At 31.5% G+C, this 24,278-nt stretch overlaps 1 protein-coding gene across 2 annotated transcripts; it reads left to right on the top strand.

Annotated features, from left to right (window-relative positions):
• The first annotated feature begins 11,454 nt into the window (after positions 1-11,454).
• Positions 11,455-23,575, top strand: LOC130817464 (serine/arginine-rich splicing factor SR30-like). Of its 2 annotated transcripts, XR_009043807.1 has the most exons (14): positions 11,473-11,754; positions 13,160-13,286; positions 16,485-16,550; positions 16,639-16,713; positions 16,836-16,938; positions 17,014-17,060; positions 17,227-17,290; positions 17,992-18,041; positions 18,130-18,186; positions 18,271-18,365; positions 18,483-18,557; positions 21,756-22,160; positions 22,385-22,439; positions 22,537-23,575. XR_009043807.1 is itself a non-coding variant. In XM_057683183.1 (13 exons), exons 2-13 carry the CDS (start codon positions 13,200-13,202, stop codon positions 22,582-22,584), a joined length of 822 nt encoding a protein of 273 aa, XP_057539166.1. In that variant the 5' UTR covers positions 11,455-11,754; positions 13,160-13,199; the 3' UTR covers positions 22,585-23,530. The 2 variants fall into 2 exon arrangements, 1 of the variants encoding a protein (XP_057539166.1); XM_057683183.1 differs by lacking the exon at positions 21,756-22,160 and having other exon boundaries at positions 11,455-11,754; positions 22,537-23,530.
• Positions 23,576-24,278: the final 703 nt, after the last annotated feature.

Below are 24,278 nucleotides of genomic sequence, written 5' to 3'. Positions count from 1 at the left end.
AAAAATCATTGAGAAACCTCATGTGGTAACCCTGAGTTTTAGGCTTTTCCACGTTTCCACGTGGTAGACAAACCTTTTTTTTAATCCACGTAATAACTTTGACCTTCTATTTTTTTCATGTGGTAGACAAAAGAAAAATTTATTTAGTTTTTTTTGTTTACCTTACGTTATTTTTACAGAACGTAATGACATTTTTTTCAAAAAAAAAAAAGTTGTGATCACCCTGATTGACCAATTATTTCGAAATTCAATCGATAATACTTATTTTTCCACATGAATAAGTATTAACCAAAAGTTGAACATTTTGTTTATCACATGAATAAGTTAGAAAGTCAAGGTCACCAGACAGATTTAAAAAAGCATTTGTAAAAAAATCAAAAATTCAAAATCACCATACCGTAAAATTTTCTAAAATTAATATTATTTATAAGAACATACAATAAAACAATTCAAAATAAGAATAATTTTAAGGAAACAGACGAAGTATATGATGAATGGTTGAGAATACCAACTCCACTTCACTGGACTTGGTGCAGTATTGGAGTATAGAAATTTGATGAGCAGGAGAACAAGTAACTGTCTTCTACCGTAAGTTTACGTAATGTTGACGAAAATACTATAAACTTTATGGTTTTCTTGGATAGATTTGTCTAGATTTTCATGCCCAACAAAGCGGGGGACTTCTCTATTTAGTCAGACCTTTCTATTCTTTTTTCCACTTCTACTAAACTACTACTACTACTTTACTACTCCAAGTAGATTCTTTCCAGTTTTACCATAAATGGAAATTATGATATTTCTTTTTTCTTTTCTTTTTTTCTTTTTAGCCTTTTTTGATTTTAAAGATATCCGGATTTTTCACAAAATAGTTTATAAAACAATTTTAATTTATTTTGATTAAAATATAGGGTTGAATAGTTAAAATATCTAGGGGTGAAACTTATTCGGATTAAAACCGCAAACCAAACCAGACCAACAAATATGGTTTGGTGATTTTTTAAATTTGGTTTGGATTAGGTTTGTAAATTAAAAAACCGAAATAATTAGGTTTGGATTAGGCTTGAGAAATTCCAAAACCGAAAACCGAATAATGAGACCGAACACCGAAATAATTAGAATTTTTATAGTGTAGCCCAGGCCCAAAACATGCTAACCCTAAATCCCTAATTCAATCCCATACCCACGCGGCGTCCCAGTTCATGTTCATCTTCCGTTCTTTCTTTCTTCCCTAATGGCTAACCCTAATCTTCTTACTTTCTCTTTCATTTCATTTTCTTGTTCCAGCTCCTCGCCTCCATTCTCTCCCTAGCCCTTTCTTCTTCAAATCTGTTCATCTTCACCCTAGAGTTTTAGGTATTTCTACTCTTCAAGTTTAGTTCATTGATTTTCGTTTAATATCTATCAAATCTGTTCATCTTTGTTTTTTGTGTTTAATGTGTTCGTTTAGGGTTCGATTTAGGGTCTTTTGTGTTTAATCTTTGTTTTTCGTGTTCTTCCATTTTTGCTTGTTCGATTTAATTCGGCCTAATTCGGTCTGGCGGTTTGGATTCGGTCTAAACATATAAAATGCGGTTCGGTTCGGTTCGGTCTAGAAACTAATTTGGTTTGGTGTTGGTCTGAAAATATGGAGACCGAATAAAATATGGTTCGATTTGGTTTTGATGAAAGTCCAAACCGTAGACCGAACTTTCACCCCTAAAAATATCTATTGCTATTGTTTATTAAATTAGTTGGTTGAAATAGCATATTACTATAATTAGTTGTTTTTGAACAAATTGCTTTACTAGTGGATTTATGATCAGCTAGTCAAATTAGATATTAACTACCAACTATCAGTCTTTTGTCAAATAACCCCACTATCTTCTCAAATTTTAATTAAATGCACGTTTAATTTATTATTTAAAAAATAACATGAACATTATTTGAGCTTTTTCCTTATAATAATACCAATTTTTAATCAATTATAAATAATACTAACTTTAAAAGGTGTTTCCTTCTAGCATCTAAATAAATAAAAAAAGCTTACTTTGTTTGAATGCTCGAGGGAAATACCCATTAACATTGATTTTATTCCTGATTAAACAAAATTATATTATTATAAAAAAAAAAGTAAGATATCATATTATTTCGTTAAATAACTAACAACTTCCATTGCGGACATATTTTCTTTGCTTGTCACCGATAGCACGTCCATCTTCTTAGACATTAAACCTGATAATCTACATATATTTATGAATAAGAGACAAATCATTTACAAAATTACTCCATCCTCATCATGTGTTCACATATATCAATGTAGGATTAGATAATATCAATAAAGAAACTAAAAAAGATACTACCTCTAATTGTCCTATTTTTTTACTATTTATTTATCACTTTTAATTTGTATTTTACTCTTAATTTATAAGTTAAAATATAGTCATGTGACATCTTGTTTGATTCGTCTCAATACAAGGATTATTAATATCAACTTTTTATAATTTTTAATTAAGAATAATTTGAGATATTAAGGGTTAAAATGTTATCTCGACAAATGTAAAAGTCAAATGGGACAGTTGGGCTGAATAGAAAGGAGTAATAATTATCATCCTACTCAGTGTACTATGATCAGAATTTGAAAAGGAAAGGAAAGCGACAACTCATATCCAAAATAAAAGATAATAATAATAATAATAATAATCACAATATAGATATTTACATATCTCCAATTTGTCAATTTAATTTGATTAATTTGATGTACACAATGTAACACCAATTTATATAATGTAAAAAAAGTAATTTAGAAGAAGATGAAGAAGCAAAAGTAGAAAGCTTAAAACACAAGGAATGGTGTAAAAGATGAGTTAAGTTAAAGAAGGAAAAAGGGGAAAGAAGGAAGGGAATAAATGTGGAAGAAGAAAGAGGAAGTTGAACACGCAATGCACAAGTATCTAAAAGAGGGACACTCATAGTCATAGTAGTAACTTGTGTAGTTGTGCATTGTTGATTTGTAGTCATAGCTTTGTAGGCAAAAGATTGGAAAAAGAGTGACAAAGATACTGGTCTTACTCTTACTCTTACATCTTCTTTACTTCAATCATTGATCATGAAAACGTCATCCTATAATTAGGTTTTGCAACAAATTATAATTTGTGTTTAATTCATCATCACACGTTCAGCTTGAAGGGTTCAAAATAGATTTGATCATTCAATATTTATTCGATCTTATAACTGAATTCGATTTAATCAGACTAAATAGATTTATGATTATATAAAAATAAATGTGGACACGAGACCCGATTTTAAACTGACTCGAAACACCTGATCCGAAATCGATCTGATGATCCAAATGAACACCTCTAGGCAGAGCAAAGAATCTCGAGTATTTGTATATTTTTCATAATTGGTGCTATTCATAATTGAAAAAGAGTTTTCTTATACTAAGTAAAAACTCAACACATTTTTCATTTGAAGTAGTACTCCTTTTGTTTCTTGAAGTTGTTTTTATTTGCCATTTTGGGTTGTTCCATTTTGTTTATATAAAGAATATTACTATTTCTATCACAAATTCTTATGGTCTCCAAATTTTTTTACTAACTTTATAAAAACATTTTTTGATAATTGTAATTTTCACATTTTTCCATTAACTTTCTTTAATATTTTTTTAATATTTATGTTCTTCACTTATTCTCTATCAAATTTATTATTCAATAAAATATAATCATCATCTAAAAAATTCTATTTTCTTTAATTTTCATTAATATTCCTTGTGAGAACTTTTTTACGGAACGTATAGAGTAAAATTAAATTAAAAACTTAACACAATTTCTAACTACTTTAAAATTGATTCTATAATAATGACTTAAATTAGGTTGTTAAAAATAAAATTTTCTTCTCTAGTGATAAGAAGAAACAAACAATAATTAAAAGTTTTAAATCATTTACCAAAAACCAGAAACCCAAAACAAACGTGGTAAAACGAATCATTGCTAAAATAACTATTTATTAATTCTTCATCTATCTCTTTAAGTTTACAATATTTTTTTTTTTTTTTGTTAGTTTCACTTAAGTTTCACTTGAGTTGTTATATTTACGTGGAAATAATTTTCATTACTTTTTTTATTTTCATTCTTATTTTTTTATTTTTCTGAAAAACACATTCTTTTAATACCATCTTTACAATTAAAATTTTTAGTCTTATTCCACTAATAAGGTGTATTTTTTTTCGGGTTGAATTATTGACAGTAAATTCGAGGAAAAAAATGCGTAGTAGAAATAAAAGAACAATGAAAATATAAAAATCTGAACTTTACCTGATAATAAAGATTCCACATTTTGACTACTATATAGAAATCCCACCTTGATATCATTTATTCGTTTAAAATATTTTTCGATTGTTTCACGTGTTAACATCAATTTTTGTGGCTCTCAATAATGCATATACGTCGTTTAAGAACAAAAAAGAGTTCGGGTACAACTACACAAGCTTAGAGATGCAAAAAAACAATTAAAATTAATTAAGAATAATAAATGCTCCGATTTTTTTAACTTGCGCCTAAACAACTTTTATGTATTTCAATACGTTTGTCAGATTGTTTTTAGCTAGAATTATATACAACTAAAAATTATAAAAATCTGATAATACGAAAATATGCGACAAGACGAATAAAATAAGATCCCACATATTTTTCTATATAATATCCGTAATATGTAAAATACATAGAATGATGAACAATGCTAAATTGGGTTTGGCCGTTTGGGTGCAAGTAATAAAAATCAAAGAAAGTATAAATGGGAGATTTTTAATCAATAAATTTTTATTGATAATTAGAATAAAATAACATTTTAAAATTTTTTTAAATAAAAATTAAGTATCCATTACCAAGATGATGTCGTGTCGCGTGGAAGGAGAGTTCTAAAATCCACGGTACGTCATTTTTTTTTTTTTTATTTACTTTCTCATCTCTTATTTCTTATACTTGATTCGATTTCTATATCATTTGATGAGCATTCCAACATGGAGAATACGGAGGCAGAGGAGGCTCTCTTAATTCCAGAAAAATATTGATGGAGAAATTATTAATACTACTAATGATTTTGTTTCACCACTATAAGAGCAAATTGATTTTTCTCAAGAAGGAAGGTTGTAAGCTTAAGAAAGCTTTATATAATTTGAAATAATCTCCTAGGGCATGTCTTGGAAAATATACATTAACTATAAAAAAATTTGGATACATACAAAGTAACTTTAATTACACATTATTTTTTACGAAATGTAATAGCTAAATTTCTTGTTTAATAATCTACGTAGATGATATGATCTTTACGGGTAATAATCCATAAGAGATAAAAATATTGAAGAAGTTTTTTTAGGAGTTTGAAATGAAAGATCTTGGAAACCTCGAATACTTCCTTGGTATTGAGGTGCTAAGATCAAAGAAAGGAATATTTATTAACCAAAGAAAATACATTATGGATCTTCTAGCTCAAACAGGTATGATTATTGACTGTCAGCCAACTCTCTTCTTATGCGGATTTTATTGTGTACAAGTCCAATAACAAATTTATCATGGTATTGGAGCCCTTATAACTGATTCCTAAGTGCCTAATCAGTTTTGCCCCGAAGCCATTGCTACTGCTATCATCTCACAAATCGTCTTTCCACAAAGAAATTTAACTAAAAAACCAATTGACTCCCTTAGATCCTTTATGTCTAACCCACCCATTCGCTATCCTACTATCACGTGTTTTTAGATGCATGGTGTATGTCCTTCTACCAAAATAAAATCGAAACAAATTAGAGCCTAGAGCAATTAAATGTCTCTTTGCTAGATATGACACAAATCAAAAAGGACATTGATGTTTATACATATTATTATGGATTGTGATTTATTTGAAAATTCCTATTACTATTACCACCTTCGATGTAACACCCCGGCCCAATTGATTACTGGTGACTATTCATAGAGACTATAGACTGGCCCCACCTGTAACAGGCTCAAATTTCTTAATCTTAATCTTCCGATTAATTATTCCGAAATTTCTTTTCGAATTCCTAATCCTTTGGTTATCTAATTCAAATCACCTTTAATTCCTAAACCTTATTCCGATTTTTGTAATTTCTTCCAAATATTAAACTTAAAAATATATATATATTCTTAAATTTCTTTATAAGCACTAAAATATTATTTTATTATTTTATACTACGAAAAGTAAAATTTTAATATTATATTTACGGTTTTATTAAAACGTTACGTTTAAATTTCGTTTTCTTAAACTAACTTTACTACTTATCATTTTAACTTTACAACTTTGATTTAATTATTTTATACCTAAAAATTAACTATATTTTTCTTATTAACTTTAAGTATAGTTTTAACTAAAATTTTCTAAGTAAACTATCATATTTTCATAATCAAACCTTAATCATACTTTCCCATTAATCTAAAACATTTCACTAGCATAAACTAGAACAAAAATTTGATGAATCAAAATCCTTTCTACATCAATCCATAATGTTCATCACTTACACAAGCTATCACCATTTCCTTACACAAGTTATCCTTCTTCTACACTCCAAATTCTTACACATCCACTTACACACTCCAACTCTTACACATTCACTTACACACTCTAAATCACTTACACAAGTTAACCTTCTTTTTCATACAATCTTATGAACTAAAAAGTTGCCCAAAACCCATTATAAATACCCCTCCTTAGCCATGAGATCACTTGCACCCCCATCATCAAATCTTTCTACCATTCTTTCTTATATCTTCACTTCATTAACATCTTACTAACTTTATACCCTTTTTATTTGTTGAAGAATCAAATGAAGATGGAGCTTGATCTTATCACTTCTTAAGCCAATAATCATCAACTTTTAAAAAGTCAAGTATTATCTTTTGGAGCTTGGATATCATTTTCTTTTGGGTAATTGAAGATCTACTTCTTTGAAGCTTGGAACCTTGAAGACTTTCTCTTTTGGAGCTTATTTCCTTAAGTTCTTATTATCCTATTATTATTCTCTTATTTGGTTTAGCACCACCTTCGGAGGAAGATGGTACACATTTTCTTAACTCTCTCGTTATGTGATATTTATTTATGGTTACTCGATAATATAAAAGCATGATCAACATGATTTTATTTTAGTCATTTAAACTTTATATGGTAATATTAAAGTCATATCCAGTTTAGTGATATTTTCGTCAAAATAATAATACTTTTAGGACACTCGAAAAAAAAAAATATATATGGAAATTTTTGATTAATATGATAATATATATATATATATATATATATATATATATATATATATATATATATATATATATATATATATATATATATATATATATATATATATATATGAATTTTATTAGTTAAATAAACTTATGTGTTTAAAATGATTCCATATCATCTTGGTATTTTGATAAATTTTTAATCGGTTTATTGGTAAAATAGTCAAACAAATTTGTTAAAATGCTTAGCATTGTTTTTCTTGAAAACTCATTTCATATAGATTTTGGACCCTTAATAACTTGTCGGATTATGTTATTTTTATAGTGATGATAGATCCGTTTTACTATTTTACTAGTTATTTGATAAAATATGTTATTAAGTACTTAGAAATATTACCCTTGACTGTTATGATTATTTATGACACAATAATGACTTAGTTTAGCCTCAGAAATCTTAGTATAGCTACGAAAATTTGTTATTTAATTAATATTAATTTATTAGATACTAGTAATTTGTTTCTATTAAAAGGGTAGAATTGTCAAAAATTTGACTAGTGGAAGTTTGACTTATAAGAATGTAAACTATTTCGGTTTAGAGTCTTGTTTGATATTGCATGATATTGATTGTATGACTCTGATAGTAAGGTAACGTCGAACCATGGACCGGCATGTAAAATCCCGGCGTCCGTGTTAGCCGGCACGTAAAATGCGGTGTCAGACAGGGGGTCCGAGAAAAACTCATCCTGTGAAGTCTCGAGCATAACAATATTGAGAGGAGTGACGACTCCCACTACAGTTAGGGTTTAGGACTATGGTCCTCACCTAACCAGACCCTTACATATATCAGTTGTCATTATTGTTGTGATCTTGTGATGTGCTATGATGGTAAAGCTATGAGGCTTAATTGAACTTGATTAAATAAGCATTAAGGTTACCAAGTATTTAGTAGCAGTAATGAACTTCTGCAAGTATTGAGAATGTAACTTAATGGCTTAGTAAAGGTCAATAATGAGTAATAACCTTCTATATTGTGCTTGATGATTATTTTGTAAGCATGATTTAACTATCGCATCATAAGCTTATTGAGAAAATTGTACTCGGCTTTATCGCTGACCGATTTAATCGGCTGTCATCCGTATTATGGATGACAGTATTTTGCAGGAAAAAAAAATTAGCTCAGGTTTCGATCCAGGCCGCAACTTTAATTATTCTATCGAGGACTTAGCTTCAATGATTTTACTTGATGACTATATTGTACTTATGTTTTTTTTTATCGTATTTAAGTAAACCTTATTTTATATTTTCTCAGTTGTAAGATTTTTTTTTTTACTTATGTTTTGAACGATTTTTAGTTCAAATGGTTTTTAGCAGTTCGGCGTTTTACACTTCTGCATTATTTATCTTAAGTATAATTATTAATGTTAATTATGTATCGAGAGTGCCGCCCCTGCTACACCACCCACCTTTGATGTAACATCCCAGCCCAATGGACTATTGGTGACTACTCATAGAGACTATAGACTAGCCCCATAGACCAACACAAGTCTTTCCAGCTCACTTTGGCTTCACTCGTGCACACCAGGTAAAACTTCTTAGGAGGTTACCCATCCCAAGATTGCTCCCCACCAAGCACGCCTAACTGTGGAGTTCTTAGCAAATGAGCTGTCATGAATAGAAGTTGCACCTTGTTGATATGAGTAGTCTATCAATTCTTTTTAAAGCTCAATTTGGGGTATCACACTCACCCCCACTTAGGAATACAATTTCCTCGTTGGACCGTAGTTTCAGGATCTTTTCCCCCGCTAGGTGCACTGAATACACAATCAGCCACGGTCACAGGGATGCTCTGATGCCATTTTGTAACTTCCCCAGCCCAACGAACCACTGGTTACTACTTATGGAGATTGTATATTGGCCCTACAGACCAATACAAGTCTTTCTAGTGCACTTTGGCCTCACTCGTGTGCACCCCAAAAAACTTCCTAAGAGGTCACCCATCCTAAGATTGCTCCCCATCAAGCACACTTAACTGTGGAGTTCTTAGTAAATGGGCTCTCATGAAAAGAAGATGCACCTTGTTGATATGACTAGTCTATCAATCCCTTTTAAATCTCAATCTAGGGTATTACACGATCTCATGGGGAGGTATCTAGTGATGATCTAAGTTGGTTGACAAATTAGAGCCACCCAATTTCTATACCATCTAATCAGCATCCCAACATGAAGGATAAGGATGTAGAGGAGGTTATATTAATTCTAGAAAAAATTGAGGGAAAAGTTATTTAAACTACAAGTGATTTTGTGTTACATGTACAAAAGCAAATTGATAATTAAACTATTGATAATTATGTGTCACAGGTACATTAACAAACAGATAATGAAATTTTTCTTTTTCTTTTCGCCTTGTTAAATCTACCATCCTACTTTAAATAAAGATGGTATTTTATTTTTCTTTTTGTTTGGATGTTGAAATTTCTATTTGTTGTATTAAAATTCGCAAATTTTTTATATCGATATTTTTCTTTAAAAATTTGAAGTTACTTCGAATTAAACTGCTTATTTTTTCTATTTAAAAGTTAGGTGTATTTTAAGGATTAAGTTTTAATTATAAAATATTAAAAGAATATTGATATTCTAGTTGGAAATTTTCGTTTTTGATTGTTATGTTCTAAAGATTCATAATACTTATATTTATATTAAGTGTAAATTTACATTTACTAAAATACTCTTTCTATCCTCTTTGATTTACATTAAAGAGAAAGTGGGTAAATTTTAAGAAAGTTGTAATAGAGAATGAATTGTGTGGATTGAATTAAAAGAAAGTTAAAATATATGGATGAGATTAAAAGAAAGTGGTAAACCATTATTCAAAAACGGAAACGATGCAAATTTAGTAGGACGGACCAAAATGAAAAATGCTGCAAATTCAATGGGCAGAGGGAGTAAAGAGGTTCAGATAATATTTGTACTTGTTATATCAAAATTGTGACACAAATTGTTAAAAGAGACAACCTTTTTAAGAGACGCGTTTAGTTGGGTTGACGCAAAATGGAAAATGCTGCAAATTCAATGGGGCAGAGGGAGCAAAGAGGTTCAGATAATATTTGTACTTGTTATATCAATATTAAAGTTGGTGTTTTAACTTATTAAACTTGGTATTTTAACCTGTTTGTGTATGTGTTTTCACCTATTAAAGTCGGTGTGTTAATTTTTTGGAATTGGTATTTTAACCCATAAAGTTGTTAATCTATTGAAGTTGTCATTTTAACATATTGAAGTTGATATTATAATCTAATAAAGTTGGTATTTAAACCTGTTTAAATTGACGTTTTATGTTGCCTAAGTTGATATTTTAACTTATTTAAGCTGTGTTTTAATATATTGAAGTTGGTAAATAACTTAACAAGTTATAACACGAGCTCCAAAATACCAACTTTGATAGGTTCACTACCAACTCAAATAGGTTAAAATATAAACTTCAACAGGTTAAAATACCAACTTCAATAGGTTAAAACAAGTTAAGAAACGCGTGTTTGTTTTTAAATTTTTTTTTTAATTGTAAAATGTAAATGAGTTGGGCTTGAAAAACTGTGTCTATAAGAGACAGTTTCTTAAGAGATTAGTTGAGATTATTAGAAACTCTTCCATGAGAGGGCCTAAGTCGTGCAACTGGCCCAGACCCACTAACTTTTATATTTTTTAATTTTTTGATACTAATTTCAAGATTTATAAGGACAATTTCAAAATTTAAAAAGACAATTTCGAGACTTAAAAGGTGAATTTTAAATATTTCAATATTAATTTTAATGTTTGAGTTGATCATACTTTAAAGTTGAAATGAAAATTTTTGAGTATTGCATTTGGTCTTTTAAATCTTTAAATTAGTCTTTTAAGTATTGGAATTGAGCTTTTAAGTCTTGAAAAATGTCAAATTTTATGACTTAAAATGTCAATTTCAAATCCTAAAAATTATCTTTTAAGTTTTAAGATTGGTCTTTTACTTTTGAAATTGACATTTTAATTTATAAATTGGTAAAAAAAATATCACAAATTCTTATATAAGACAATTTCATCATAAGACATGTCTTATACTTGAGCTAATGGCCAATTAATAAAAATTTTTAGTTTATAAGCTTTTTAATTTGAGATCGTTTCACAAATGACACGGTCTCGCCTAAGATTTCGTGATAAATTTACTCGATGGGTTAACGTTTTAATTGAAAGAAAAAAAAAAGAACAGAAAAAAATTATAATTCCGTAACTCCTCGTGCCTCTGCTCTCACTTTTTCCCTTTCCCTTTCCCTTTCCCTTTCCCTTTCTTTCTTCCCGTCTTCCTCACGGCATCCCCTCTCCTTCGCACTCCTTCCCATCTTCCCTCAAGCCATCACAACCACAGGACGTAACTAGCATCACACGCCAGACATCCCAGGGCCACGCGTGACCAGCCTGTCCCTGACCTCGACGCACAGCAGCCACGCGAAGAAGGATCCGTACAATCGGTTCTTCCTCTTCTTTTTCCCCTCAAATAATTGTGAGCGAGCATTCTTTTTAAGTTAAAACTTTTAATTATGTCTTTGTTAAGGATATACTTCTCTAGTTGATTGAGTATTGACGATTGATTTTGAAATGAGTAAAAATCCATGTGTAAATCAAAGATAGAGACTAGTTAGGGTTTGTATTAGGATTGAAAATAATGGTGACATGGCGTGTTTTTGTGGTTGCTTATTCTTGATAACATAGTTGCTAGTAAAATCATTATAGTGGCTTAGTGTACTTAGTAGTAGTTTCAATGATCGTCATAAACAAATTTAAGTATTGTTATTTGTTCTCGTTTGTTGTTTGTTGTTAAGATATGAAATGTTATTAACCCTTATAAATTTTCGTAGTTGCCTTTTAATTATCACTACATCGTAAATCTTTGTCATTAAAGAAGAATTTTTTTGGGTATGTTTTGTTGTTAAATTGGTAAGAAACTTGTTTTGTACCTCGCTACTAAGTTGATTCATGATGTTACTAAGTCGAGCGGCTAAAGTGCATACTGTCTGTAATAACTTAAAGCTTATCTTAAATTGGGTAAAGGTACCTAGTTCATGAGAGGAAAGTAAAACATTGTTTTGGGTGATTATTGCGACTTTTGCCTTGTAATAGTAGTTGCAGTATGTACACACAATAATTAACTATTATATGCATTTGTTTTGATCTTTTATAATATTTGTGATTCTATGCAATGCATTGTATTGGAACTATTGAGAGTATTAGAGAGTAAACTATATTTATGATTAGCTTTTGATTATGATACCCTTAAAGGCCTAAACTTAGAGTGGTGAAGATGCATAGAATAGAGGTTGTAGTAGAAGGCAAGAATACTTCCCTTATTGATAAGAAGAGATTATGTTTACTTGGAGTCGAACTGATTCCCTTATTTGATGAGCATTTGATTATGTTAAGTTGGCGTGACTCATCTGAATTAATTATCAGTTGGTTTAGTAGTTCCATAGGGCAAAAATAAGAGGATTACCGTACGGGAATTTAGAGATGTTACAGAAAGGGGGAAGAAAGGGAAAGGAAAGGGAAGAGTGGGAAGATCACTCTGTTTTCATTTCATATCTTTTCGTTGGATTTTTTTCTTTAAAATGTGAAATAGTTCGCCATTCTGCTTCTTTTCTTTCATTTCCCGCCCTTTTCCAATTGGTATCCAATTGAGCATTATCATGATAAAAACATCACTCTCATTATCGCGATCGCGATCATTTATCATATTTTTGCACTATGTTGATCACATAGGTTGATGTTCTTCAAAAACTATCAAGAACAAAGATTTTTTTCTTTTTTTTAGACTTGGAATTAGAGTACCTGATTCACTACTAGTAAGTTTTCTGTTCATATGTTTATTCTTTTTGGAAGGTTTTAATAGTGGTGAAATTAATGTTGTGTAGAATTTTTCAAGGCTTGAAGTTTTTGAAGGGTTGAAGGAAAATGACAAGACGCATTTATCGTACAATTTATGTTGGTAACCTTCCTGGTGATATTCGCGAGAGAGAAGTGGAGGATATCTTTTACAAGGTTTGTTCTTTTACTTTTTTATGTAGCCTCGTAATGACCTTGATTTTTTGTGCAGTTTTTGTCTTGTTTGAGTAAGGGGTGAATCTCGAATTTTAAATATGGGTTGCGGAGTTTACTTGAATATACATACGTGAATTAATTTTTAAATTCTCATTAACAAATAAAGTATAACATGATTGTTTCTCTAATATAAATTTTCAAGAAAAGTTGATACACATTAATAATCACAATTTTTTCAATATACTATGTGTAGTAGATTTATTGATATAACACAATTAATCAAAGAGATTCAAAATAATTGAAAATATAAAACAAATCTAATTCATCATCTTATACAAAAATTAAAATTATACTCTTATTGTTATAATTTTATAAAACTAAAGTTATACTCAAATTTGAATATGTTGAGGAAATATTTCGATCCATATGATATTTCATGTTATATTAGAATTTTATTGCATAATTTGATTTTGAACTAATGTTATCTGAGACGAATTTGATCCGATATAAAACATTAATCTTAGAGTTTTTCAAATGTAAGAAATATAGACACAATTTTATTTTACAATGAGTAAAAAAGATAAGAAAAGAAAATAACTAAAAAATAAGGACATAAAAGACAAGGGATTTGGTATATATGTGGTTTTGGGCTTGATCAAAAACATTTGGGGAATGTAGTTTCGAAAATGATAATCTAGAATTTTAGAAATATAGGCTTCGGAATGAGATTCTGTTGGAAGTTTTAGGTTTCTGCTTACTATGTTGTGAACACATATTTCAAGATTCTCTCAGCTATATGATAAATTCATCTTGTTGCATAATTTGAGGGTGATTAGATTCAAAAAGTTTTTATTTAAATTGAAACTAAATAGTGCACTTGATTTGCATCAGTTTCGTATTCTTGAAAATATTGTTGGAACAATTATGTTTTAACGTACAAGAGTTTACAAAGGGTATTAGTCTAGCTCATTTTTATGGGGTTACATATGCTATCTTATGTTATAACCCTAAGTTCATGCATAGAGTCGATCAACTTTGTTATTTAAATTGTTCATGGTTTTGGAATGGTCCCTCAAATGAACTTCGAACTTTGTTTTTGCAATCTTTTAAGCCAAGTACTCGATAGGTTTGTTTGTGCATTTTATGATTACATTTAAGTTGAAAGTTTCCATAGAACAAATCAAGGGATGTTCAATATCGTGAAAGCTTAACGTTCGATTGAATTTTTTTGGACATGGGATTGAGGGAGTCTTATTTTTTATAAAAATTGTCTTGTAAGCATTGCAATTGCTATATGAAGGTGTAATGAAAAAAAATAGTGATATAAAATGAGTCAATTGGATTTGTGCATTGTTTGTCATGATAACTCGTTATATGTTCACATTTCAATATAAATGGTAGTTGTTTGAGGAGTACTCAATTTATAGTGAGTGTAATAGAATTGTGTTTTAGTTTATTTGAACATATAGTAAGTGTTTGGGTAGGGATATAAACACTCCGTGCAATGCTGAAAACTCATTTTATAATGATCTCTTACTGTGTAAGTTACTTTATCGTGAGTATCTACATTACTTAAACAATTAACTTAGTTGAAAGAGATTATATTTTCCAAGATCTTTTACCTCTATAGTGAATATAAATGCTAAATACTCCCTGATTTCATATGTGAAAGAACAATATGACTCAAATGTGTGAGAGCTTTTTGAGTCATTTGGTCCTTTCTCATAGGGATTGAAGGTGTGTTAAAAGTTCTTATTAGAATGTAATTGCAAAACTATTTAAATTCTAATTAAACTAGACAATCACATTAACAAAGCCATATTTGTAATATATTCTTATATGAACTAGCGCGCTTGGACCACTCGCGATGCCTAACATTTGATTGATGTTGTGTGTTCATTGATGTTGCGTTGTTGCCTTGGTGGCGACCATATTGCTCCTTCATTCTTGCCAAGCTTGTGGCTTCCTAGCCCAAGCTTGCTCCCTGGCCATCTCACCATGAACTCTTGCAAGGATGCTACTATCTCTACTTGAGCAACTAGCTTTAGATGCAATATTAACCATGCATGTAGCTTATATGTTGTTTATCATAAATGCAACAACAAAAACAACAATGCAAGAGTTTTAATTCAAATGATTGAGTCAGTTAAATGCACACTATATAGTTCATGTTGAATCGTTTTTCATATATCCATGAAAGTTGGTTTAAATTAAGAGGCTTGATTCCCTCTCAATGATTTAAGAAAGAGAACAATGACTCACAAAAATTTGTTGATTTTTCTTTTTCACTTTGAATATGTATGTTGTTAATTATCTCGTTTCTAGCTTAACTGTTGTTTATTATGAGTTTGTCATATGGCTCAATGATTAAGGTGAGTTGCGTTAAAGGAACATTTAGAATGTGTCAAGAAAGAAGAGACAAACACTATTATGAATTGCGTTAAAGGGTGGGGGATCCATTTCTATAAATAAATGTTCTAATCCAACTTTATAAATAAATGTGCACTCCCATATGTATAAATGGCTGTGAGCCTGTAAGAAGCAATGAGGGGGATCCATTTTTTCTCTCTCCAATGCTGGAGGAGGGAAATTCAGAGCGTCATCTTTCCTCTAATGTTTTTATTACAGGATAGGTCCTTGATTTTTAATTTCTTCATATGCTGAATGGGTGAACTCAGAATTTCCAATTTTTGGGAAATAGAATTGTCTTTCATTGTCATTTTTCTGTGGTATGCTTTTTCCTATTGTTTAGATCGTGAAAGTCTATCACTTTGTTTAGATAGTTTCTTAGGAAATGAAAATCATGATGATTCTCTTTGTGGAAAAAGGAAGGAGGATTAACGAAGACGAGGATCTGGAAAGAACTATGGGGAATTGTAGGACATAAATTTAGATACAGGTGTTAGCTTTTGAGTTTTATCCTTCTTAGAAATGAGTAATGGAATATCGATTAAAACCATCCATCTTTTTCAGAGCGATGGTGTTGTGTGAATTTTGACCTAGTAATTATTAAGGTCTTGTTGGGCTTGAGTTAAGGAGAATAATAGTTTCCTTTGATTAAAAACAATCTTGTTTCTGTCTGTAGTGGGGTGCCTTTGAAGCCAGGGTCTAAATTGGCTGTTATTAATTTGTGTAATTCATTTTTTGGTAGCCATGTAAAACAAGGTTTATTACTAATTATTTTATGCCCTCATGCAGTATGGCCCAATTGTTGAAATCGATTTGAAGATTCCCCCAAGGCCTCCAGGTTATGCATTTGTTGAGGTGAGGGGTATTTTGGTTGGGGAAGTAGTGAACAGGGTGGCACTGGTTTTCTTGGGTTTTATTGCTTAACTTTCGTAATTTTCTACAGTTTGAAGATGAACGAGATGCTGAAGATGCTGTGTATGGTCGCAATGGGTATGACTTTGATGGGCATCGTTTGCGGGTAGGTATCTTGGTATCTTTCATCATCCTGATTATCTTTTTGCAGTAGATGCAATGATTCTGATCCTCTCTTGTGTTCTGTCTGTTGTTGCATTATTGACATTTGGTGATATACAATCTTAGGTGGAATTTGCTCATGGTGGCCGAGGACATCCATCATCAGACCGCCATAGCAGTTACAGTAGCAGTAGTCGAGGTGGTGCACCCAAGCATACTGATTATAGAGGTTAGTCTTGCTTATTTAGCAACATCTGTTTTTATTTCACAACTCCAAGAAACTATAATTTCGGTGGTTCTGCAGTTATGGTCACTGGACTTCCCTCATCTGCTTCTTGGCAAGACCTGAAGGTTAGTGAGCCTCTCCCTTCAGCTAGGAAGGAATTTAAAGATCGGTGTGCTTTGCTTTTAGTGTCTTGTGCGTGTGTTATGTTAAATTTTCCTTCCCTAATGGTATTTGCCCCATCTACTTTTAAGGTTTTTCTGATTTATTTTACGTTGTTGCATGATTTGTTAGGATCACATGCGAAGAGCTGGTGAGGTTTGTTTCTCAGATGTGTACAAGGATCGACGATATGGTGGTAAGTTCATTTATGACCCTTAGGCTTCTGCTTCCTAGTGCCTCTTGCATCTGTGGAAGTGAATTATTTGTTTTAGAAGTGAGTATGTGTGTATGCTTTAGGTTGCTATCATACTTATGCTCCGAATCTGATTTTGTTTTCCGGTAGTAGATAGTTCTATAAAGACTCAAAATAATATTTTGATGGGAATAAAGACCCAAAATAATAATAATAATAATAATAATTATTGTTGTATTTAAATGAGTACCTAAATTCATATAAATATGAACTATAATCTACAAAATCTGTTTAAGTAAAAGTCTATAAAGTATTTTAAGAGAATTCAAGGAACATATGGCTAACTTTCCATAATGTTCTATAAAGTGGGATAGACTTGTCATTGATTTTTAAAGAATTTTTAATTAGTGAGTAGTCCTTTAAAAGTTCTTTCTCCTGGATTAGGCGTTTTTGTTGGTGTTCTCATCTTTCTATCTGCCGAGCATTCTAGTGAGAGGGAAGAGCTATAACTTGGGGATGAGAAAAGGTTAAGTTACGTTTGCTCTCATATTGGGTCATCTTATAACTCTTCACCCTTGTAAGCCCTATTGTCCAGGGAGCATATGTGATTGTAGATTCCGGCACAGTAGAGATAATGTGCTCTGTCACTGTGTTTCTGTTTTTAGAGTTGTCCCTTTTCATCTGATCGAGTAGTCTCTTTGCAGGTATGGTTGGAGTTGTTGATTATGCAAATTATGATGACATGAAACGTGCTGTAAGTTTGATCCTTAATGTTTTTGTTAGATTTAGTTTATCCTTTGGTGCTGTTTCTTCTGATTTACAAGCCATTCACTTTGATGCAGGTCAGGAAGTTGGATGATTCTGAATTCCGTAATGCATTTTCTCGTGCTTATATTCGTGTATGTGTCAGAAGTTCTGATTTTTCTAATCTGATCCTTACTGTTCTTTTGTAATTTCTGTGACATTTATCCTTTTGCTTATAGGTGAAGGAATACTCAAGGAGTCTAAGCCCAGACGATAGGTCCAGACGCAGAAGCTATAGTCGTGGTCGTAGTTATAGTCGAAGTCGCAGTTACAGGTGCTTGGTTTTTAAAGATGTAATTTATTTACATTTTTCCTTGGTAATGAAAGCATGCTGATTTGTTTTTTTGTTTTTTGTTTTGTTTTTTTTTTTTTTTTTTTTTTTCTGTTGCAGCATATCTCCCAGAAGAAATTCACGCCGTTCTTATTCTAGATCTCCTTCGAGATCCCGATCTCGATCTCTCTCTAGGTATGTTGATGTTCCATACCTTCTGTTGATAAATCATCTCGAGGCGTCTACAGTATTGGTTTCATACTTTTTAATTCTAAATTGGTTTTGGAATCATAGTTTCTGTTATCAAATAATTTTAGAAATATTGCATAATTTATCTCAGTTATATTGCTTCTATACCTGTTAACTAAAATTTTAGCGAAGGTTTTGTCTGCAACCCTAACGGGCAATACTATGTACTGTTAAGATTAATTTTGATGGAAAGATGTGTACTTAAAATTTTTTTTTTGGAAAAATTGTCAGAAAGTGACTTTTTGTTGAAAAGTACCTAGAACCTTTTTTTAGTCAAAAAGTACCTAGAAAATTCAATTTCATTGTGAATATCTACTAGCGTTTTCCATCCATAGGTCCATTAGTTTAATCATGTGGAACTCACGTGTTATGTAGCTAACACATTAAAAAACTATAGTCCTTTCACTGGTTATCAAACAAATATTAAAATTCATAAAACTTCAAAGAACATCATTTTCTAACCCCAGAACAGCGATTCAAAAATGTTCAGTTACCTCAAAAGAAAAGGGTTTTATTCCTCATAACTAAATTTCTAAAAATAAAAAAAAAATTATTACCAAAATCTCGCTAATGCAAGAAACAAGATACATAAACAAATTCAACCACTTAAGGAAAATCCAAAAAAGATCAAATCTGAAAAAACATAGCTTGATGAAAAGTTTCAAACTTCATTTACCAAACCATGAAATGGAAATAAAACGGCGATGGAACTAAGAGAATCAAGACCACCATTAAACAAGGAAATACCATGTTGATAATTAAGGTTTTCCTTTTTTTCAAAATAAGTCAAATTCTTCATTACGTTTTCTTTTCTTCAAAATAAGTCGAATCCAACTTTATTTGGTAGTCTGATTCTTGGGGTTTCATTATATAACATTTGTTAAATATTTTGTTTCAACTTTAAATTAGCTCTAATAAAAAGAAGTTACTAAAGATAGAGCGACATTCTCTGCAATTATTGGCACTTTCGGCTTTTGAAGGGGTTCCAATGGAGGAAATGATTGTTGAACATCTTCTTCGTTTTCAGTAGAAAGCTCAGCCCAAAGATGCCCACTTCAGAGGAGAGTTTCTCCCAATTTTTAGCTAGTACGGAGGTAAATTTAATAGCAGAAATCTAAACAGGGGTTTGTAACAGGAATACTGAGAGAAATATAAATGCAACTCCCCCAAATATCCGTAAATTAATTAAAAATGTATTCAATTTGATGAACAATAGTGAAAGGAGTATTGTTTTTTATTTTGTTAATCAGACAGCACGTGAGTTCAATGTGATTAAACTAACGGACATATTGATGGAAAACATTTATAGGTACCGTTTCACAATGAAAATGGAATTTCTAGGATTTTTTCTACAAAATGCTCTACGTACTTCCCGACAAAAAGTCACTATTGTTGGGTACTATCTGACAATTTTTCTTTTTTATGCGGTAAAATTCATGTTATATGTTTTACTTTTAGAGTTAATTCTGCCTCATGGTAAAATCATATTTCTTTTTTGAAAAATAAAGTTGGATTCAATATCCTAAAAACGCATACAAAGCACAAGGGGAATTCCAAGGACAAAAGACCCAAAATTCCTCAAATCAATATGGCCAAGTTTGAAGCTGGACAAATATTTTTTTACTCAAATGAGAGGAAATTTAAGTTGTGCACTCTATGTTTTTGAATTACAATGTATTAATAGGACTCTTGCCGTCTTACTTTTATTCAAGTAAAGTAATATTATGGTTAAATTATTATTTAACATTTCTGTGCTGGATGTTGTTTGAGGGTCATCAACTATTATCGATGTTGTTTGAGAGTCTTGGCACACGCTAGTATCATATAAATGATATAATATAAACTTGATGGTATGATTGTTATTGAACAGCAATGTTCCGTTACCTGAATGTCGAATGGCTCACTCTTAGGCGGGTTTGGGGTTAGATTATGCAATCTTACCTAGAGTGTTTACAATTAACCTTTGTTCTTTTACTGACATCATCAGCACCTTCACATAAACAAGAAGCGTACACAACTTCACATAAATGATTTAATGAGTCATGCTACTATAAGTCTATAAACTTCACTTAATAAGAATGGACATTGATCCTGATGTTGACCAATGATGGATAAATGATACAAACTTGACTGTAGTAGCATCACTAGAGTACACAACATACATTATGAGTGTTGGGCAATGATTTTAGTTTTGGATGTTGCTACTTTAGATGATCTTGGAATATGTAGAGGAAAGGCCCCCAAGTATGCAACACTCATTTCTGATATTTATAACCTGTTACTTCATAGCTCTGTATGTTGTGTCATTTTTCATCTTTTTTACTTCAGTGAAATTTTCTTTTGTCCTTGTTTTATCTCCATGTAGTTGCATTATTTAAATGTTTTGACTTAAGTGTCAATTTGGCTTATCAATATGTTTGGAGAATCTCGGGTTAGCCGAGTGGTTCAAGCAAGGTCTTTCCTAAAATCCTTGTGACAAGGGTTCGATTCTCATTAACTATGGTTAAATTCCCTCCTCCTCTTTGCTTATATGGTTTCTCTAGCCTACCCTCGAATAAAAAAAGTTTAATATGTCTAATGGGAAACGTCTGTTTGAGTTCATTGGAATTATGTTTGTTTTTCCTTTGCATCTGTGCATTTTGTAAGGGTTGGAATCTTGGCACCCATATTCCATCTATAATATTCCATTTTATTTGAAATCATGTGTCTCTGATGTTTTTTTGCTCTTGGCCCGTGGAAACACTTTTACTATTGGAATGTTGTGGTTAGGACTTAGGGCCATTCACTTGTTTTGTCTCTGTATCTTTCTTTATGATGGTGTCATAGTTAGCTTCCCACATTGTTTTTGCGAACAAAGCCGCAGAACAAGGGATGTCGAATTCATTGCTTATCTCGTTTCTTTTAATGTGTCGTTAAATTGGATACTTGAAGATAAGGTTCACCTTACACCTTACATGTGCGATGAACTTGGAAGAGTAAATGGAATTCTAGTGCTACCGTAATTTGTCACATAATACTTTCCCCCTCAATCCCCATAAAAATCTCGTGAACCTTGGTGTTTTGTTTGAGACGAGATCCTATTTAAAACAAATTAGATGTTTTAATATGTTTATGAAGCTTTGTCTTCTTTTTTTTTCTTCTTAGATCCAGCTCTTTGCGGCAGTCTGGGGATTGGACGTAGGGGCTTGGATCTCTTGGCACGTTGGACTATATGCTCATTTCCGGCCAAGGTGGACCAATTTAAGTACAAATGAAATGACTTGAGTAAATTATTTGGATATTTGGGGCGTATGCCTGGTTAGATCTTAAAGGTATAATGTTTGGTGGAGGTTCATGGGTTTGAGCTGGCAGAATCGGTGATTCAATAAGAAGGATATGGATTTTCAGTTATTAAGTGATATAGTGTTATGGAACACTCACTTGGTAGGACTTACGGTAAAGGATGTTGGTAGATACAATGTTCTATGCATTTTGAGTGCGAACCTTAGCTATGGGCCTCGTTGGTACTCATTGGTGAAACGTGCAATTCCACACCAAGCTGACTTGATGGTAAGGTTGGAATTTGTTGTTCTGGTCTGAAATAGTTATCTTCCCCACTCTTGTCTTGGGTTCCTTTTCAATCCTTTTTATCTCTTGCATTCCGAGTAAAAGGCAAACTAAGTTCCTAAAATCATCCTGTGGAATGTGTCTGACTCATGAATATCTGCGGTAGCGGACAAACGACTAAATTGGTTGCACTGCTTTGACTTTGAATTGTTCATTTTTCTTTACAGATCTCCAGCTCGTCGCAGCTTGAGCAGGAGCGCCAGTCAATCTCGTTCACCAGCTGTATGATACTTGATTCCTTTGATTCAGTCCAAAATCATTCTTAAAAACTTCGGTGTTGCTTTTGTTTTCTGAACTAGCAACGTTCTTTGTATTGCAGGCAAGATCTGACAGGAGCCTTTCTGTTTACTCTGATGAGCGTAGTTGAATATTTGAGATTGGTGTTTGGTTTGTTTCATGAGTCCTCTGTTTCTTCGAGATTGCTACTCAGAGCGACATTTGAACTTAAAGGGACATAGTATATGATAGATTGGTCAGACTAATATGATAATAATAACGTGCACTCTTGATTTTAGTATTACTGTGACTCTGTAAGGTTAGATTAGGCATTTCCCCTTTAGTGTTTGTTCAAGATAAATTTCCTGTTTTGGTCATGCTGAAGGCTGTGTGTTTTCAATAAGGGTTGATAATACATGTTACTTTTATTACTTTTTTTGATTTTATAAATTTGACACTTTATTTTGGGTTGTTTCTTAAACTCTACAACTAATTCTTTTTTGGTTGTGGTATTTCTCTCTTTTGATTTAATTTTCACGAATCGCGTATATTTTTTCTGTTTGAAATTAGTTTTCATATCTTTTGCTTTCTTGGTATCTAGTGAATTATGGATTTTAATATCTTTATATACATATAAATTAAAATAGTTGATGTCTGACATCATGAAATCCATAATTAAGTATGTTTGGCTAAAGTGCGTGTAAGTGAGACCAAAGTGCACTGGATAGTCACCATTGATTTGATGGCGATGAGGTGTAACAATCGTTATCAGAGACATCCTGTAGTTGTGGCTGAAACTAAGGTGCAACGTCTAGTTGCATTTTTAAGTGGGTGAGTGATATCTGGAATTGAAATTAAAAAAGAATTGATAGACTATCCATCTCAATAAGATGCATTGTAACAACTCCATAGTTAAACGTGCTTGTGGGGAGCGATCTTAAGATGAGTTACCTTTTGAAAAGTTTTTTCGGTTGTGCACGATTGGGGTCAGTGCTGGAGCTAGTCTATAGCTTCCATTGATAGTCACCATTGATTACATGTGTGTGTGGTGTGAGTGTGTGCGTGAGAGGGTGCACGTGTGTGCGTGCGCATGTGCATTTGAAGAGGATCACGAAAAATCACTTAAAATGGTGAAAATTGAAAAAAGTGTACAAATTTAGATTATAGGGTACAAACTTTGGTGACATTTGGTAAATAATTGTAACTTTGAAATTAGGTAACATATTTAGTTTAAGGAGTACATACGTTTAGTGACATTTTTGAAAATACTATAAAAACCTAGAACTCACAACACACTTGTACCCCTTTACCTTGAATATGTGCTCCATTTAATGAGATATGTATCCTTTTTGTGCTTTTTTACGATTTAACTAATTTAGTTGTTTTCATTTGATTATGCTCAAATAAATCTAAGATGGATTTTCTCCCATCTAAAGAAGAATATTTCATATATAAACTTTAAGAGAAGGGAGATAAACCATATATAACAGCTTCTCCAAACCCGTAAGGTATAAAAAAATTCACCAACCAAAAAAATTTGGTTAAACAAAGAAAAAACTAAAAAGATATAAAATCATGCCAACATATGCCAAAGAAACCATAACTACAAAGAACAACACAATAGTTCAAGAGCAACTAGGATCACCAACACTTCAAACAACCTACCACTTCAGATAAAACCATAAACATCCTTGATCTTATAAGTCAAAAACTTATCCCACGAGATAATACCTAAAACAAGCATTTTTCTTTAACTTTAAATACATTTTACCTGCACAAACTGCATGCAGAGCCGTCTTAGATATTTTAGGGTTTCTGAGCGAAAATAAAAATACGAAAGTGTAT

This window comes from Amaranthus tricolor, chromosome 7, assembly GCF_026212465.1.
Source record: "Amaranthus tricolor cultivar Red isolate AtriRed21 chromosome 7, ASM2621246v1, whole genome shotgun sequence".
Taxonomy (NCBI): domain Eukaryota; kingdom Viridiplantae; phylum Streptophyta; class Magnoliopsida; order Caryophyllales; family Amaranthaceae; genus Amaranthus; species Amaranthus tricolor.
Note: the sequence above shows the minus strand (reverse complement) of the source record. Positions and strands in the feature narration are given on the sequence as shown.

Excerpts from the sequence above, each read along its gene's own strand:
- LOC130817464 (XM_057683183.1), top strand. The coding sequence starts at position 13,200 with ATGACAAGACGCATTTATCGTACAATTTATGTTGGTAACCTTCCTGGT. Across the intron at positions 18,558-22,384 it reads CGATCTCGATCTCTCTCTAG|ATCTCCAGCTCGTCGCAGCT; the intron begins GTATGTTGATGT and ends TTTTCTTTACAG. Across the intron at positions 22,440-22,536 it reads GTCAATCTCGTTCACCAGCT|GCAAGATCTGACAGGAGCCT; the intron begins GTATGATACTTG and ends TTTGTATTGCAG.